We start from the raw sequence: 19,764 nt of genomic DNA on the forward strand, positions 1-19,764 counted from the left end.
ATTAATACGTTACCAAAATGTTGTTATAAAAGAAAAAATTAACAATTTCTTCTACAAATGATATTGCTCAATTTGATTATGTCAAAATAATGCTCAAGACATTTAAAAAAACTAGTTAAAGAAATGGAGAGGAAGTTTGTTTTTGTTTTTTAAAAAATTCCATAACTCAGATGAAGAAACTTTACGTGATTCCCTTAGGAATCAATATCCTCAGTTGGCAAGGGATTAAATCACTCAGGATTTACCATTCAAATCTGAATATCCCACTTTTTTTTTTTTTTTTTTTTTTTTTAAAGGCAGGGTCTGGCTCTGCTGCCCAGGCTGGAGTGCGGGGGCGGGATCTTGGCTCATTGCAGCTTCAGCCTTCTGGGCTCAAGCGATTCTCCTGTCTCAGCTTCCCAAATAGCTAGTACTACAGGTGCACACCACCACACCCAGCCAATTTTTGTTTCTTTGTCTGTTTGTTTTGTAGAGACTATGTTGCCCAGGCTGGTCTCCCACTCCTGGGTTCAAGGGATCCTCCTGCCTCTGCCTTCCAAAGTGTTGGGATTAGTGGCATGAGCCACAGCACCCAGCCCTGAATATCCCTCTTTTTAAAAATACCTTTTCAAATTTCACTAACTTAAGACATGGGAGTTTTTAAACCCCAAACACTTTATTTCTTAAATTACTCAAGATAGGTCCTCAAAACACAGAACAATCAAAAGTCAACTGGACTGTTTTCTAAAGCAGAAAAATGCTTTTCATGCAGTAATAGAAAAACTAAACTAGTAAAAGGGTATTAATCCAATCAGTTCAGAATTTGTAATATAATTTTGAAATGGCCACTTCATTTGAGAAAAAATATCTTTGGTTGCTATTTTTCAGTATCTCATTTGTAAGGCAAACTCAATTTTAAAACATTTTCTCTCCAAGCCAAGGTAAAGCATTAAGGACCTCCCAAATTAATTCCTATATATGAAAAAAGTATGTTTACGGTATTTTATGTAGCACAGGTTTATCATGTGTTACACATTGTTTCCTTATTTTACTTGTTAGTAAAGATATAAACTATAAGGATATAATATAAACTACGTTTATATCTTTGCATTATGTTTACATCTTTACTTTTAAACAAATCTGTCTTCATTAAAAATTCTAGCATTCAGAGTTTTACTAAGTCAGACTGGCCTCTCTTTTATATTAATAATTTTCACGTTTTATTTTATTGGACTAGTTTTCCGTGGGGAGATAATTCAAAAGCAGATAATTCTGCAGTTTTTGATTATGTTTAATTAATATTAATCTCACTGGGAGTTTCTGACGTACTAATAAAAATGCTGGCTTGGTTTATGAAAAGTGTAAACTCTAAATGTATGCCAATGACTTCAAAGTTTTTCTTGTTGAAACAAACATTTTTGTTGCAAACTGTGAACTATTTAGCAAATTTGATAATCCTTAATTTAAAATTTGACTTTCTCTGTATCAAGTTTGATGTCTTTCAATGTACATATAAAAAGTGTCACTTTTTAATTCATTTAAAATATAAATTTCAAAGTATATACCAAAAAAACAAAAAAAACCACAGGTGGGGTTTTTAGTCTTTGGTTTTTTCGGTGCTTTTTTTTTTTTTAAATAAGGGGCTGGTAATCTATTGTGGGATGTCCATGAAGGATGAAATAGAAAATAGTTAATGTGTCTTTTTAAAAATATTCAGAAAAACAAAAGCATATAATATTCTATATTTTTAGGGAGCAATTTCTCACGTAATAGAATTAGTTAGCTTATAGTGAAACTCATTTATTTCCACAAATGAAACTTTCCTATAAAACAAAGCTTGACTATCTCTCAGGTAAACATATTTAATGACTTGTGTGAAGGAGAAAAAATTATGTGTGGAAAAGTAACTCAAACCATACAAGCTGTAATACACAGAAATGCCACAGTATATCCTATTAGCATGTCCCTTTATGATTCGGAAATCTGGCTGAACAGAGCCATATCAACTTCACTATCTTATCCTTCCTCTGCATCGGAAGTGAGAACAGAGCATTACAGTGAAATTCCAACTAGAAACAAAGCACCACTACATTTAAAAGGGCAGAAAACCTGTTTTATAGAACACTTCACCTCCTCGATTTCCCAGCCTCCAAAGTTTCAAGTGTTACACTTTCAACCTGTTAAAAGCACTCAAATTCCCCATCTTTCAAGGTTCATATCAAAATCATATTCACGAGTTTAAAAAGGAATATGCTACCAAATCTCACGACATTGACATTTTAACAAAGAGAATTCACATTAAAAGATAACAGCTTAGAATAAGTGCTTGTGTTTGGGAAAGCGCTATTATCTTGGTAGTCCACAGAAACTGACTGTAGTAACAAGATGAATGGTGATGAGGGCAAGGAGCATCAAGTGGGAAATGCTATCTAAAATCCCATAGGGCAATTCATAGCTAGAGGGAAGAGCATCCTTTCCGAGGAGGCATTATTTCCTAGAACTCCATTATTTCATGGAAGCAGTTCAAAGCATACAAAAAAGCAAAACCATTTTAAAATACCTAGTAAATTGACCCTCTATCTTTTTTAAATTATCATAAACCCCAAGAGTTTTTGAGAACGTACCTTGTGTCACTGCTGTCTCTCCCCTTCCCACCCCTTCTTCAACATAGTTGTGTTTAAAGAATACACCTGTACTTAAAACGCAAGCCTACAGCCCAGCCTAGGAGCCTTTCAAAATGTCTGTGCTGCTGAGTCTGGCTGTGGTTCCTAATAAATTCACCCCGTTAAGTGTGATATTTTACGTTGGGCAGCATAAACACGCATTTCCTACTTCCATAGATGAACATATCCTCAAAGCACTGCACCTGAGGATGCTGCCCTGTCCCCAGACGCTCTGGCACTAAACTCTAAGGAGTCAGACCTGCACTCACAGCAGAGTCACACGGTCACCCCAGTGAGAAAGATTATCTGGCCCCAGGCGCCACTCTCTTCGGCCCACTGCATCTCCGGAAGGGGCAGAGGAGAGCGAGGGTGAAAAGAGGCCATGGGGAGCGACTGACAACAAGGCTGACACTTCCCCGTTTCCAGAAAGCGGCACTTCAGGCACACAAGGGATGTCCGGGGTCCCACCAGCGACCGACCTCAGAGCGGACCCTACGAACCCGTCCACCGATGGGCATGGCGCGGCCACCTGGCCCGCCGTCCGGGGCGCTCGCGGCTTTCGCTCCCCCGGCCCGCGCCCTGGAGTGCGGCTCCCGCTCCCGGCCGCCACACGCAGTGTAAACACTCGGCGCTCGCCGCCTCCCTGCCCGGGGGTGGCGGCGCCGCGCAGCGATCGCGCGGACCCACATTTTTGCGCCTCTTGTCACGCGCGAGAGAAAAAGCGAGGAGGGCGTTTAAGGGAGGGAAGACGCGGCAGCGATCCACGGAGACTGCCGGCGCCGGCGGCGTGCGCGCGTGTGCGCGGCGGGGAGGGCGGCCCCGGCGCCCCGCCGACTCCCGCTCCCGCCCCGCGCCCGGCGCCCGCTTACCTGCCGGGGTCGCTCCGAAGATTCGCACCACCGGCACCTTCTTGACAGGGGCCTGGGTGAGGGGGGATTGGCAGGTATCCAGCCCCTGCAGCGGGCTGGCCATGTAGTAGTCTGCAGTCACTATCCTCACTGAAAACATGTTAGCCGCCGCCGCCACTGCCTCCCTTCACTGGCGACCCGGCAGCGGCAGCAGCAGCGGCGGCGGCTCCCTCCGCAGCGGCGGCGGCGCCCCCTCCCCTTCTCGGCTCGGCCCCCTCCCCTCACACACAGACACCTCGAGGAGCGGTGGCGGGCGGGGCGGTGTAGGCGCTGCTGCCGCCGCCTCCTCAGGAGCACCCGGCAAGAGGCCGCAGGAGAGAAGCCCTCGAGCTTTCGTCGGTGCTGGTGCTGCCGCCACTGCCGCGGCCGCCGGGAATCACACGGGCTCCTCGGTCCCAGGCTGCAGCTCTTGTTGCCATGATGATGATGTCACGGACGCAACCACTGGGGGAGGGGAGAGGGGGGTGTGTGTGGCGAAGGGAGGGCTGCGAGTAGTGCGGGGGAGGGGGCTCGGCGGGAAAGGGAGCGAGCGGGCGGGCGCCCGGGCGGAACACGGAGGGCGGGGGCCAAGAAGGTGCTTTCTCCCCCGCCCCCGGGGCACGCAGTGAGGGAGGCGGCCGGTGGCCGACAGGGCCCGCGCGGGATCGATGACTCGGCCGGCGGGCACGGTCACCTGGGTGAGGGGCAGCGGAAGGGGCGGCAGAGCACCGATCTCATGGATGGGCTTCGAGGGGCTTGCGGGAGGGGGGCGCCAGTGTTCGGGGCCGTTTTGGCGGCTATGCGGGATTGGCAGGAGCTGCGGTGCTCACACTTGCCTCGCCGACCGCCATTTCACATCCAGCAGAGGAGGCGGGGGCAGCCGCGGAGACGGTTTTTCACAAGGTAAGAAAATCCGCCCGCGGGAGGAGGGAGGCGAGGCGCAGATCTCGTGCCGCTGCGGCCTCGCGGGAGGGAAGGGCGGGCGGCGGAGCGCGAGGGAAGGGCGGGCGGGCGGCGGAACGGGAGGGGCCGGGTGCGGACGCAGCCGGCCCTTCTCAGGTAACGCCGCGGCTCTGCGCGTGGCCCGGAGGCGGTGCGAAAGGTGGGGGCGCGCGGGCGCGGGCTTCGGCCTATAAAAGGGCCGCCCTGGCGCTCCCCCTTCCCGAACGTGCAGCGCGAGCCGCTGTGCCCACTCCTCCCTGCTGCTGCAGTGTCTGCGGGGGTCCATTTAATGAGATTTGTTCACGCACGGCTCTTAGCTTTGCGAAGGGTTGGCATATCCAGTGCGCAGGGATTTCCCACTACTGTGTTTTTCTCCCGCCCCCTTCCTTCGCTCTGGCCCTAATATATCCTTCGTTGGTTTCTTCGGCCCCACAGGCTGCGTCCCGGGCACGCGCAAGTACATGTAAGGACTTGTCAGCTCCCGGTGACCTCCCTCCTCCCTCGTCGCTCCTCCCCCAGCGGAATGTAGGATTAACAGCCTTTCCGAGAAAATTTTGGCCAAAGAAAAAGGCCTGTGAAAGTCACCGCGTTAGACGTGGCCGCCTCGTGTTTTTCACTAACAGGCTATGCAGGGTTTTACTACCCGAAGGCGTAAAAGCACCACCGTGGGGAAGGGCCGTTTTGAATAAACAACTTTATTCAAAAATCGAGAGGGGGTGAAGCGATGCAGTTAGGGAATTTTTGTTTTAAACAGTAGTAACATGCAACTGGCTTGGCTATTAAATTGGAACCAAGGGATTCCTCTCTGACTTGGCTACTGATATTGGGCGTGACCTTGGACAAATAATTTTGTTTCTTTGGGCTCAGTTTCTACATATGTAAAACGAGAAGGTTTCTCTTAAAAACTGATCCTAAAGGATTTCTTCTCAACAAAAAGATGTAAGCTGTAGGAGGCGGAAAGCGTGGGTTCAAGTTCGAAATTTGCCCCTGAATTAGGACCCTTGACACGTTCGTAACCCATCCAAAGTAGAGATCGTTCTTTTACATTTATGTGTTATACAGGTGCTTTTGAATAGTTACCAGGTTGCCATGTATTTGAAGTGGTGTGAGAGCTACTCGTTTGGAACTGTTGTGGATTTTCAAATAGGAAAATCAAAAGGCCCAAAGGGACAGGTCACTGGTAAGAAGCTGTCTATAAATTCCCTAATATATAAATGCTAATAAGAACTTACGCTCCGAGGGATTTGAGACTGATTGCTACAGTAAATTACCTTGTAGTTTTTAACCTCAGAGCATGATTATAAACATAGGTGGCAAGATTTCTACTAATATGCTGCAAATTAGCTAATATTTTTAAGAGGCAAAATCTCTTAATTTGAAATTTTAGAAGGCTGTAGAAGTGATTTTAAAATATGACTACCATGCTAAAATGTATTTTTGGTAAAATAAATATTTTGTATATGCCGAATGTCAGATACACAATACCAGTGATTCTCAGTGTTCCATGACACCTAGCATTCTTTAAATCTTAATATTTTGGCTCTTACTGAATTACATTTTTGGGTATGGGGCCTGGGAATCTGTATTGTTAGCAACACTACCTGCCACCCCGTGATTCTTAAGCAAAATAAAATTGAGGATCTTTGTACTATGTTATAATCAGTGTATCCATAACTTTTAAATTATAATATTCCTAACTAGAAAATGGTAAAAGCATCAAATTAACAGATTTGCTATTTCTAGAAAAGGATTTCTTTCCCCTTACCTCTTGAATCAACATTATTTACTTTAAGAAAAGGCAGTTGTTAGCCGGGCGAGGTGGCGGGCGCCGGTAGTCCCAGCTACTCGGGAGGCTGAGGCAGGAGAATGGTGTAAACCCGGGAAGTGGAGCTTGCAGTGAGCCGAGATCACGCCACTGCACTCCAGCCCGGGCGACAGAGCGAGACTCCATCTCAAAAAAAAAAAAAAAAAAGAAAAGGCAACCACAAGTCAAATCCTTCTAGAACTCCAAGAATGTTCACTCTTGAAGAAACACATTTGCAGCGTGGAATTAGGAATGCTGCGTTCATTGCATATAATTTAGTTTTAAGTTGATGCTCAGATTGAAAACCTGACAGTAACCCCCTGTGTAACCACTATCAAATAGGTTTATAAATATATTCTTCCTGAAGTAAGAAAATGTTCTGGAATTTTGAGTCAGAGAATGTGAACTTTAAACCATCATTTAGCTAAGTGATCACTTATTTTTTGGAATTTTTTTCCTCATCTGTGAAATGGGTAGTAATTCCTGTTTTAACTTCTCAGGGATGTTATAAGGCTCAAACAAGATAATGTATGTGAAAATATGGTAAAGTGTTCATATCCAGAAGTCTGATTCATCGAGAAACAGTAAAATCACTTGGAATTGCCTTATCTACATACAGTATGAGAAATGCAAAAATTGAACTCTATACTTAATATCCTTAATGCTTTTTTTTTTTTTTTTTTGAGACAGTCTTGCTCTGTCGCCCAGGCTGGAGTCCAGTGGCGCAATCTTGGCTCACCGCAACCTTCCCCCGCAGGTTCGAGTAATTCTCCTGCCTCAGCCTCCTGAGGAGCTGGTACTACAGGCATGTGCCACCATGCCTAGCTAATTTTTGTATTATTAGTAGAGAGGGGGGTTTCACCATGTTGGCCAGGCTGGTCTCGAACTCCTGACCTTGTGATCTACCCACCTTGGCCTTCCAAAGTGCTGGGATTACAGGTGAGAGCCACCGCGCCCAACTGTGCATTTTTTTTTTTAAGTGGCTATTTCTTGCCAGGAGATTTGAGATATGGTGGGAAACAAAACAGACATAGTCCCTTCCCTTATAAGGTTTATAGTCTAGCATCCTAAAAATGTATTTTAATCATATCAATTAACATTTAATCATCTCTTCTAGTTTACTGACGTATACTTACCATGTCTGCCTTTAGTAAAAGCCTACCAAGTCTCCTTTACTGATACTGTTCAATATCTGTTAACATCTGCCTGTTAGCAGTTTATAATCTACAACAGACAGTAGTAGCTACCATACTTTTGTGGCAGATACTATAAGATGGCTTATTCAGTATTCATCAAACCCTCTTTTTGCTTATTTTTCTGTACTTTAAAAGATGGAAAACAAACTACAGTTCTCAGACTCCCTTGCAGCTAGACTGCTGGAGTGAGATCAATGGTGTCATCAGTAAATGTTTAACAATGGCTTGAGAAGAGGGAAGGCCCTAATTTGTAGCATTGGCCAATTCAGTTTGCTTTCTTTTTTTTTTTTTTTTTTTTTTTGAGGCAGAGTCTTGCTCTGTTGCCCAGGCTGGAGTGCAGTGGCCGGATCTCAGCTCACTGCAAGCTCCGCCTCCCAGGTTTACGCCATTCTCCTGCCTCAGCCTCCCGAGTAGCTGGGACTACAGGTGCCCGCCACCACGCCTGGCTAGTTTTTTGTATTTTTTGGTAGAGATGGGGTTTCACCGTGTTAGCCAGGATGGTCTCGATCTCCTGACCTCATGATCCGCCCATCTGGGCCTCCCAAAGTGCTGGGATTACAGGCTTGAGCCACCGCGCCTGGCCCTGCTTTCTTTTTTAGGAACAGGGTCTTACGGTGTTGCCCAGGCTGGTCTTGAACTGCTAGGCTCCTCCCACTTCAACCTCCCAACTAGCTGGGACTACGTGGTACAAATATGCCCCCTACCAGAGTGACTTCAGTAAATGTGGAGTTAGTTGGAAAGGATGCCGACAGTCAGAAGCTGGCTTCAGTAAATGACCTAGTTTCCAGCAATCAGATGTACCCATTCAGGACATGGATGTGACAGCAAGCAACGTGATGCTTCAGCTGCACTCAGGGAGATAGTATCTTCTGACAAATACCATGAAGGAGGTATCAGGTTCTTCTGGGTAGGTAGGGAGGAGTTGTGGCATCTGTTTTAGAGTCATAGGTGCTGACTGGCAGGCAGTGCTGGGATGGGTTTCCACTAGAATAGCTTTGTAATGTGGGATGGGTGTTCTTTGTGGTTTGGTTTTTCTTGGATGTTGTTTCTAGCTATGTTTATCCAAGTCTGATTCTCTGGCCCTCTGAGAGATCTGTGAGCTAAATAGTATCTTTTAATCCCTTTTTGCTTCAACCAGCCCAGTCACAGCCAGCTACATAATTTGTGGGGCCCAGAGCAAAATGAAAACGTAAGGCCTCTTGTTTCAATACAGGGGAAAATGTGCTGTTACCCGTACTAAAATATAAAGCTTTTTCTTTCTTCTGTCTTTGCTCTTTCCACTTGTCAGAGTGTTTTTAAATTTACTTTTTAATGTCATTCTACAAGAAAAAAAATTCAATTTTTTAATTCTTAGGATGAATTTTACCATTCATCCTTATATTATGTAATGCCATTTTAAAATGCAAGTATAAGAGCATTTCAATTGTATTTGGAATCACCAAAATTATACAATTCATAGCTTGTAAATGCGTATTTTGTGCTATCAGAACAGTGTAAACTCTGCACAAAACTAACTCAACTATTTTTATTTTGCTTCTTGATGTGCACACATTCTACCAATATTCTCTGTCTTCTGCTTACTGATGAGTAAGGAAGGATGAAAGGAAAGGGAGCGCTGAGTTGCCCTACTTTCCTTTCATTCTTTATCATCATTGTTCGTATAAATGGTTGACTAATAGTGGGAAGTAACACATGAGTAAGGAAAGATGTGATGTAGTCACTTGTGTTTCTTAAAGATGCTGTTGCCTTCTTTCTGCACCTGAAGCAAGTTCTGATTTGAATGAAAACTGTAGCCTCTTGGAACTGTCTGTGCCTCCACTAACTCAGTCATAGATGTTATATGCTTGTTTTGTATTAACTTTGTTACTCTCTTGAGTTCCTGCACCTCATAGGTCCACCAGAATCCTTTGTCATGAGGCATCATGGAGACCATATGCAAATAGAATGGCAAGGAAGAAAGCATACATACCTCTGCTTGCATGTTATGCTCTGCTGTACCACTGGACTTACAAAACAGGTAGTCAAACATAAAAGTATTATAATTTTCAAGACAGTGATTGCAGAGCATTAAACCAAGCACTGGGCCCTATGTGACTACACATGTCGCATGTTCGTGAAGTTGATGACTCTGAGCTCTTGGGTTTCTCAAATGGGACTTCTGGCATTTGGGTGAAACAGTTTTTCATTGTGCAGGACATTTAACATCCCTGGCCCCTGTGCACTACTTGCCACTGTAACAATGAAAAATTCCCCATGTATTTCTAAATGTCCCCAAAGAGAAGTTGCCACTCTCCACTGAAATCCTAGAGTGGACTCCACTGTGTATAGCTATGAACCATGAGCCACTACAGAGTTGAGTTAAAAAGGATTTGGAGTTAAAAAGGATTTCAAATTTTCATACCCTGGACAGCAGAATTATGATGACTTTTTCCTATTGTCAGAAAAATAATACCACCTTCATTGATGATGAAACAAATATTTGAGATAACAATTTAAAGGTGGTTAGTGGGTTCTGTGTGTCACATATAAATGGTAGTTGACTCCAGATAGATGGCAATTTCTGATAGTTTAAAAAAAAAAGCAGAGCACCACAGAAAAGCAAAGAGAACCATCTTACCTTTGTTATCTTCATCAGGTAGCCCCCAGGAAAAACTAAGAAAGTTGTCATAATGAGATATGCTACTCTTACTACATTGGATTTGGAATTTAGTGTCATTATGTCTTTTTTTTTTAAGGTATAGTTCTTCATTTAAGAATATTAACATTGTCAGGGCCGGCACAGTGGCTGAACCCTGTAATCACAGCACTTTGGGAGGCCAAGGCGGGAGGATTGCCTGAGCCTAGGAGTTTGAGACCAGGCTGGGCAACATGACGAAAATCCATCTTTACAAGAAATACAAAATCTAGCTGGGTGTGATGGTGCATGCCTGTAGTTCCAGCTACGTGGGGGCTGAGATAGGAGGATAGCTTGAGCTTGGGGAGGTCAAGGCTGCAGTGAACCTTGAGCCTCATGAGCAAAGGATTCTGGTGGACTTACGAGGTGCAAGAACTCAAAAGAGTAATAAAGTTAATATAAGACAAACATGTTACATCTGTGGCTGAGTTACTGGAGTCATAGTGTTGCCACTGTACTGTAGCCTGGGCAACAGAGGGAGACCCTGTCTCAAAAAAAAAGTTCCAGTTCTATAGACCTGATTCTGCCTTTGCTAACTATGAACGTCGGTTTCTATGAACCTCAGTTTTCTCTGCAATAAAACAGAGGCAAAAGTATACTTACCTTAGGTTCTGAATCATTTCATCAAAAGTGAATTCATTAAAAAAGTAAGTTTACCAAGAATACATTTATTGGCCAGGCATGATGGCTCACACGATGGGAGGCAGAGGTGGGAGGATTGCTTGAGCCCAAGAGTTTGAGACCAGCCTAGGCAACGTGGTGAAACCCTGTGGGACTGAGAGGCTGCTTGGTTGAGAGGTGGGGGGATCACTTGAGCCCAAGAGGTCGAGGTTGCTGCACCACTGGACTCCAGCCTGGGTGGTAGAGCAAGATCATGTCTCAAAAAAAAGAATACATTTATTAAATATATTCAGGGTGAATATTCTCTGAAACAAGTATTTGGTAAATATAGCGAACATATTCATTGGCAAATTACCATTTAGCAAATTGGACTGCTTTCCATTCCTATTAGGGATATTATAAGGATTAAATGAAGTATTGCCAAAAATACTTAGCATAATTCTGAATACACCTTAGCTGTAATCCCCCCGCCAACATTCATAATTCAAGTCCTGCCTATTCTTTCTCCTGAATATTCCCCATTTCTGTCCACATAATCATTGTCCTTTTGTAGCCTTTCACTAGCTTTAGGTATACTATTGCAGTAGTCACTTGTTTGGTCTCTTGGCTTATTCCCCACTAATTTTATTTTCTACTGTACTGCAAGGGTGATCTGTCTACCACATAAATTTTAAGTTATCATCTATGTCAAATTATCGTCTGTTGCCTTGAACACAGTGTTTATGGCATACCACCTTCATGATTTGGCCTAGATAGATATTCGGCTTCATACCTTTTCACCTTTTCCATTTATCTTCTAGTACCACTGAGGTATTATAGCTTCGTAAACATGCCATTCTTTTTGAAAAACTATCAAATTTCTGTGCATTTGCCTTTCTAACTGGCATAGTACATTCTCCCTTCTTATTTCCTGGCAAAATTCTTATTTATCTTTCAAGTTTTAGCTCAAATGCCACTTCCATGTAAAGGTTTCCTTGATTTCCTCAAACAGATTTAGGTGTTGTTTCTAGCCTTCCACTTCTTTTTGTACATGCTTCTATTATAATGCTTACATTATTGTAGTTGTTTGTTAGTCTGTCATTCTAATAGACTGTTATCTTCTTGAAGGAGCAGACCATGTCTTTTCATCTTTTATATACTAGATCCAAGTATAATGCCTAGAATGTAAGTTATCAGCATTTATTGAATTAAAAAAATTTAAAAATCTGTTTACAACTCTCTCTACTGCCTGCCCAACAGCCCTCCATTACATAGCAGTAAGCTAAGACCCAAAGAAATAAAGCTGTTTAGTGAGAACACATGCCTCCAAACTCCAGATTTATTACTTTTACTCCCATACTTAGGGAATCTTCTGAGCAACGTCTATATAAGTAGTCATTTCTGTTGTCAGAAAGACTTGTCTTATCACTGTTTTTCATTCATCTTTAAGGAGTAGGTAGAAGGGCATAGTGATTTGACAAGAGTGGCAGTATTTTGTTTCTTAATCATTTAGATACTTTGTTTTCTAGTAAATTTGGTTGAGTTCAAGCTAAATTTTTTTTTTTTTTATAAATTATTTTAATAGAGATGAGGTCTCACTATATTGTCCAAGCTGGTCTCAAACTCCTGGGCTCAAGCGATCCTCCTGTCTCAGCCTCCCAAAGTGCTGAGATAACAGGTGTGAGCCACCATGCCCTGCTAAATTATTCTTTTTGAGACAGGGTCTCACTCTGTCACCCAGGCTGGTATGCAGTGACCCAATCTCAACTCACTGCAGTCTTGACTTCCCATGCTCAAGCAATCCTCCCACCTCAGCCTCCTGAGTAGCTGGGACTACAGGCGTGCACCTCTACACCCAGCTAATTTTCATATGTTTTTAGAGACAGGGTTTCACTATGTTGCCCAGGCTGGTCTTGAACTTCTGAGCCCAAGTGATCCGCCTGCCTTGGCCTCCCAAAGTGCTGGGATTACAGGTGTGAGCCATGGCACCTGGCCTCAAGCTAAATTATTCTTTGTGTCATCCCTTCTCTTTCCTTCACTCTTAGATAACTCAGTTTTCTTAACTACTGTAGGGTCAAATGTCTGAATCATTTGGTCCAGTGGTCCTCAACCAGGGGTGATTTTTGCCTCCCTAGGGGACATTTGGCAAAATACCTGGAGGCATTTTTATTATCACATCTTACAATGCATAGGGCAGCCCCTACAGCACAAAGAATTATCAGGTCCAAAGTGTCAATATTGCAGGTGTTGAAAAACCCTGGCCTAGTTTAAAGTAAATTTTTACCCAGTGCCTTCATCCAGTCTCTTGCCTTTATGAAACCATGATGGAAAGGAAACTCATTCCCTTTCAGAGGGATTTGGAAGTCCTAAATAAGTATGGCAAACGTTAGAGGCAACTGCTGTCAACCATACAAAGTCCCAAAAGGCTTTATGCATTATTGAGGACCGCGGTGGTGGTGGAGGAGAATGAACAGACACAAGAGACAAAGACAAACAGAGAACATGGCGGCCGCGCCTAGAGCCTCCGCCTCACTTTATTTATACTCCGTAAATCCCACGTCAGCAAAAATAACACAATGCAAAACAAACTTTCTGCACCCAGATGTAACCTTCTGCTTAGTTCCTTGTCTCTAAGCTCTTTCTTATTTGTCTGCCTTCTTGGCGCCTACTAGAGTTCATTAAAAGTTCAACTAGAGATACTGTCCTTGACAACTGGAGTTCATTGAAAGTGCAACTAGCTAGAGATACTGTCCTTGAGCCTTATCAATTCTTAGCTTATTGTTTTCAATGGCCCCTGCATTTCCCCCTTTTTGTTTTGCCTCAATCCTAGAAAGGTAGCCCATACTTGTTCTTGTGTTTTCCTTTGTTTTTGGATGCGACGGAGGGAGCATCGGATTACCATGAGAAGTAGACCCAATCCGAGCGCCCAAAGCAATATACTTCCAGAGATGGTAGAAATCCATGTTTTCATCTGGGTCCATGGGTCAAGGGCAGCAAAGCGTTGACCCAGCTCTTGCAGGGTAGCTGCTACAGACAATACATGTAGTTGTTGTCGAAATGCTTCGGAAATGTTTTGAGTGAGTTCTTGGATGTCCAAACTAATATTTTTATGGCCTATTAATAATCTTTGGATTTTGGTCCAATTCTGAGAAACATTAAAAGGCACAGGTGTTACGCAAAATTGAGTGGAGTTCCAATCACATTGTAATGTTATCTGCGTACTGAGGACAGTGAGCTGATCTCCAAGCCACGTTAAGGCTTGCTCCACATTGTCCAATCTTTTAGCAAGTTGAGAGTCAATGTTCTGTTGTTGAAGCCACAGCCAGTGAGATTGCTCGTGCCATTGCTGTACAAATTTAGCATTTTGTATGCTTTGATGTAGTGCGAGCCCTGCCACAGCCGCAGTGGAGGCAATGGCAACAAGGCTCATCACCAAGGCAATTATAAGTCCAAGGGCACGACGGGTCCGCTGGAGGGAAGTCCAAATATAAGTCTCAAGAGGTGATGCCCCCCACGGTCGCGTAAGGTTGACAGGTAGCCAAATTTCCTTACGAGCCCTGAGGATATAAATATCCCACGTAAAACTGCGCCACCAGGAATGATTGAGGCAAGACAAAAATGTACACGTATCTTTACAATTAACAATCCCCGTATCATTATCCCACATTAAGTTCCCCGCTAATAATAGGTAAGGCTTTTGGACACAAGCAATAATATATCGGGAGGTATTCCGATGTAAGTGAATATGAAAGGAGCTCTTCGGGTTAGAAAGATTAAGGGACATATTTCCCATAAAAGTACTAATAGCATCACCTGCAGCTAATAACTTCCAAAGATGACCCTGTACTTGTAAAGAGTGTTTAAGATGAGGCATAGGTGGCGACAAGCCTCCTTCATGCCATACCAAGGTCTCATTACCATCAGCGGCAATATTTTTATTTACCCAGTGCCATTTCAAAGGTATGTGACTAAGTTTTGTTTGAAAATCACCGTGCACACTCCAATCAGTTACTTGCAGCCCATTGTACTCTATTAAAATCCAGGGCTTAGTTCCCCGACAGTGCTGCCACTCCAGCACCTCAATATTAGGGAAAACCTCTGGGATAGGACAAAAAGGTAAGGAACTAGGAATAGTCTCATTACTATATACAGTATGGTTATACTGAAAGCTTCTAGTTACAATAATAACAGTGTTAGCAGCCACATGGCTATGATTATAGCGAACAGCCCAAGCTTCATGTGATTTCCGGAGACAATGAGGACTAATTCCCATGCAAATCGGAAGTCCTTCCACTCCAAATTGGTATGTGCTGTTTATTATTCCCGTTTCCCGTTCTATGTTGTCATTATCCATATAGGGGGACGGCATCCAAGTAGTGTCATTGGTGAAAACCTTAATTTTCACCTCCCCCCAGGCGACTCCCTGATACAAGGGTGGAAAGGGAATATAAGTCCAATATTCATACAAAGCCTCACTAAGGGAAATAAGTCCCCCGCCGAGGCACATCTAACAAAAGAAGAGGTGCATGCTGAGTCCAGTTTTCTTTTCAACAGGGTTTCAATCGCCTTGTAGGAAACCACTCAGGTCCGCTCTCTGTAAGGACAAGAGCATAGCCCCATCCCTGTTTTAGAACTTGCCCTTGAGCATACTTACCTTCTTCATTAGGATACCAAACCCTTAAATTGTCGGCGGGGACTATCACCAAGGAAGGTGAGGAAAGATGAGTTATGGCAGCAGAGTCCTGCAATTGTCTCCATTGATTCAAAAAATTTAAGGTAAAAAGAACCTTCAGTATCTGGTTTCTGGGGGACTCATTTCCCCCTTTTTGTTTTTGCAGCTGCGTTTTTAAGGTTAAATTTGCGCGCTCAGTAATGGCTTGACCTTGATTGTTGCCCGGGATATCGGTGAGATGTTGAATATTGTATTGGTGTAAGAAAATTTGTAATTTACGAGAGACATAGGCAGGGGCATTATCAGTTTTAAGTATAAGAGGAATGCCCATGATGGCAAAACAAGTTAAGAGATGAGTAATAACAGAATCAGCTTTTTCAGATGGCAACGGAGTTGCCCATTGAAAATGAGAGTAAGTATCAATGGTATGATGAACATATTTTAATCGTCTGAAAGAAGGGACATATGTGACATCCATTTGCCAAATCTGATTAACTTGAGTATCTCGCGGATTAACCCCAGGATGGAAAGATGGAATGCTTAAAGGAGCACAAGAAGGACAAGCTTGAATAAGAGAATGAGTTTGTTTACGAGTTAAATGAAACTGTCGTTGAAGGCCAGAACTATTAGTGTGATGCAGAGTATGCTCTTGTTCTGTCGCCTGCAAGTGGCCGATTAAAAGTGAATCAATCTGAGTATTATTATGAACTAATGGTCCAGGAAGTCGAGAATGAGAACGAAGATGAGTGATGAATAAAGGAGTTTTTGAAGAGAAGAAGTAGCACAAAGAGGTAGAGTGGCCTGAGAAATATAAGAAGTAACATAAACGGCGTATTGAGAATCACTAACAATGTTACAACTGGTGGTAGGGAAATCAAGTAAAACCATGAGAATAGCAAACAATTCTCCCTGTTGTACCGAGGGATAAGAATAAACTGTAACTCGAGATTGATGAACACTCCAATATCCAGCTTTACTATTACTACTAGCATTAGTGAAAAAAGTAGGACCTTGAACAGGAAATATAGATATTGGTGAGAAGGGCAATACAGAATGCTGCCTGTCGGAGATTTAGGATATTGGGTAGAAAATTGTCTGACAAATGAGGCGCAAGCAACTTGTCAAGAATCAGAAGTGGCAAGAAGATAGGTAATCTGACTATGAGTGAATTGAGAGATAATGAAGGAAGGATCTCCTCCCCAGAGTTGTCGACAGCGATGCCGTCCTTTGATGATCAATTTAGCTAAACAGTCGATATAAGTAGTCAAGCGTTTAGATGTTTTGTTGGATAAAAAAATCCATTTTAACGGCCGATTTGTTTGATGAATCAGTCCTGTGGGAGAATGTAAAGTGTGAAATAAACACAAGGAAAGGGGAACGTCAGGAAGGATATAATGTAAATGGGCTTTTTGAAGCTGCTCTTCTACCAGCTGGAGTTCCTGTAAAGCCAAAGGAGTTAAATGACGTGGGCTGTCCAAGTGACTGTCTCCTTCTAGAATAGAAAAAAGATGTTGTAATTGATACGTTGGTATTCCTAAAACAGGACGCATCCAATTAATGTCTCCTAAAAGCTTTTGAAAGTCATTTAATGTTTTTAAATGATCACATCGAATTTGAATCTTTTGGGGTCGAATATTTTGTGCTCCCAAGGTATAATCTAAATATTGAATAGGAAAATCCACTTGAATTTTTTTTTTTTTTTCTTTATCACAAAGACAGGGGAATTCCATGGAGAAGTATTAGGCTCTATATGACCTAAGGATAATTGTTCCTGAACTAAGTTTTCCAAGGCCTTAAGCTTTTCACGTGTTAAAGGCCACTGTTCAATCCATATAGGAACATTAGTTTTCCACGTCAAAGGAAGGGCTTGAGGCTGCTGAACAGTGACTATATGTTTAAAGATTTTTCAAGGGGATTGTAGCCCATGCGGAACATCATATTCTTGGCAGAATTAGAGACATGAGGAATAGAAACAAAAGCTCCAAATTGTTGTCATAAATCTCGCCCCCATAAGTTTAGGGCAATAGGAATAATATAAAACTGGACTTGGGCCGTTTGACCATCTGGCCCTCAACAACTTAAGGATTGAGAACTTTGATACACCTCAGGTGGAACCTAATTCGGTAAGAGAAACAGCAACAGGCTGTTTAGGCCACTGTAAAGGCCATTGGTCGGAGGCAATAATGGAAACATCAGCTCTAGTGTCGATCAAGCCCTGAAAAATTTTTCCCTCTACTTCGAGGGGAAATAAGGGTTTTTGTTGAGTTACTAAGGTTTCCCAAAAAATATGTTTACTCATGCTTCCAAAACCTCCGGTTCTTTCTTGCCTCCGTGAAGGAAATTGAAAATGGGGTAGTAAAAGGAATTGTGGGCCGGGCGCGGTGGCTCAAGCCTGTAATCCCAGCACTTTGGGAGGCCGAGACGGGCGGATCACGAGGTCAGGAGATCGAGACCATCCTGGCTAACATGGTGAAACCCCGTCTCTACTAAAAATACAAAAAACTAGCCGGGCGAGGTGGCGGGCGCCTGTAGTCCCAGCTACTCGGGAGGCTGAGGCAGGAGAATGGCGTGAACCCAGGAGGCGGAGCTTGCAGTGAGCCGAGGTTGCGCCACTGCACTCCAGTCTGGGCGACAGAGCGAGACTCCGCCTCAAAAAAAAAAAAAAAAAAAAAAGGAATTGTGTAATTCATTGCCCCTCTTTTAAGGATATGGGCTTATGAGCCTGTGCCATAATTTGAATTTCCCCTTTATAATCAGACTCTATAACACCCAAATGAACTTGTAAACCCTGTAGAATGCTACTGCTGCGTCCTATAAGCAGTCCAACAGTATGTGACGGTAATGGCCCAAAAACACCTGTAGGCAATTTAACAATCCCCATTTCTGGGGTGAGTTCGATGGCCTGCAAAATGGCAACATCAGCAGCAGCACTACCAGAAGTAGCAGAGAAAAGCTGAGCTACTGAAAATTGGGAGTTAACATTGATTGACTGGCTTGCTGATGCTGGACCCCCGAACTGACTGGAAATTGCAAATGAAGAAGGCTTGTATTGTTGTTGGGGCCCCAAGCTGAAGGGCACCTTTGCAAGTTTCCCGATCCGGAGGTTAAAAGATTACCATCTTTGTCCACCTTAGACTGACATTCATTAGTCCAGTGTCGCCCTTTGCCGCAACGACCACAGGGCTCAGTGGGAAGCTTTTTAGATCCTACTCTTGAGGAGTTGCTCTTATTAGATAGTTTACGGCACTCCTTTTTAAAATGACCGGTCTTTCCACATTGAAAACAAACTCCCTTTTTCCCCATGAGTGCCTTAGATAAAGCTCCAGCAACAACTGAGCGTTATAGGCAGCCCCTCCCACTCCTGCACAGGCTCTAATAAAATCTTCTATTTGTAAGTTTCCAGTAGCCTTTAGAGGACGCAACAACCTCTGACATTTCTGATTAGCATTCTCAAAAGCTAGTGTGGTTACCAGGATTTTGCCTGTAGCCTCGCTACCCGCAGTCTTTATGACAGCGTCTTGGAGCCGAGCAACAAAATCAGGATAAGGTTCATTGGCACGCTGCAAAACCTTAACAAAAGACAAGGCAGTTTTCCCCGATGGTTTTACTTTACACCAAGCCTTTAAAAACAGTCCTTTAACTTGTGATAATGCCACGTCATCAAGTCCAGATTGAGCCGCTACGGTAGCAAACTGACCAGTACCTGTTAATTGCTCCTCTGTTGGCCCTGGAGGATTTCTAGCGGCATTACAGCGAGCCTGTTCTTTGGCATCTTCCAGCCACCAACTGCGTAGCTGAAGCCACTGAGAGCGGTCCAAAACAGCCTTCCCCAAGGTCTCCCAATCAAGAGGCAAAAACAAATTCTCAGAAGATAAAGAATCTAAAAGCCCCATGACAAAAGGAGATTGAGGGCCATAATTAGCAACAGCTGCTTTCATTTCTTTAAGGAACTTAAATTGAAGGACATTATACTGCACATTCACACCTCCTTGAGGATATTGAGCATCAGGGCCAAAAGGTTGCCTAATAATGGGGAACAATTGTAGAGGATCCTCATCTTCTTGAGAATCCAATACCTCAATTACAGCTTTAGCAGTAGAAGCGGGGACAGCAAAAACCGTGCCTGAACGAGGCAGCATTTCCACCGGCGGTGGCGGTGGGGGAAAACTGTCCTCCTCCACCTTGGGTGCCGATGGGGGTGGATGGACCACAGGAAAAGTAAAAACAGGAGTGGGTGGAGGAGAAGGCTGAGGGGGAGATAACTGTAATTGTAAAATTTGTTGTAACAATTGAACAACCGGCTGAAGCTCCTTTTGAATTGCTGATTCTTTTTTTTTTTTTTTTTTT

The 19,764-nt window shown here is 43.5% G+C and overlaps 1 protein-coding gene and 1 long non-coding RNA gene across 11 annotated transcripts in view; one reads left to right on the plus strand and one right to left on the minus strand.

Moving 5' to 3' along the window:
• Window positions 1–3,994, minus strand: part of REV3L (REV3 like, DNA directed polymerase zeta catalytic subunit) — a 186,587-nt gene extending 182,593 nt beyond the window's left edge. For 2 of the 4 annotated variants that reach the window (XR_004442723.1, XM_033234308.1), the window contains exon 1: window positions 3,512–3,955. Coding sequence is in view for 2 of the 4 variants with exons in the window: in XM_033234308.1 (XP_033090199.1) it covers window positions 3,512–3,650 (139 nt within the window). In the remaining 2 variants the exon portion in view is untranslated. Of the gene's footprint in view, window positions 1–3,511 lie in introns of all 4 variants that reach the window. The other 2 variants (XM_033234306.1, XM_033234307.1) reach the window with 1 other exon arrangement.
• Window positions 3,995–4,167: 173 nt separating this feature from the next.
• The window catches only part of LOC117096938, a 130,012-nt gene continuing 114,415 nt past the window's right edge, over window positions 4,168–19,764 (plus strand). For 4 of the 7 annotated variants that reach the window (XR_004442725.1, XR_004442728.1, XR_004442727.1 and 1 more), the window contains exon 1: window positions 4,168–4,432. This is a non-coding gene — a long non-coding RNA (uncharacterized LOC117096938). Of the gene's footprint in view, window positions 4,433–5,533; window positions 5,652–19,764 lie in introns of all 7 variants that reach the window. The other 3 variants (XR_004442731.1, XR_004442730.1, XR_004442729.1) reach the window with 1 other exon arrangement.

Source organism: Trachypithecus francoisi, unplaced genomic scaffold, assembly GCF_009764315.1.
Source record: "Trachypithecus francoisi isolate TF-2019V2 unplaced genomic scaffold, Tfra_2.0 Lachesis_group15, whole genome shotgun sequence".
Taxonomy (NCBI): Eukaryota; Metazoa; Chordata; class Mammalia; order Primates; family Cercopithecidae; genus Trachypithecus; species Trachypithecus francoisi.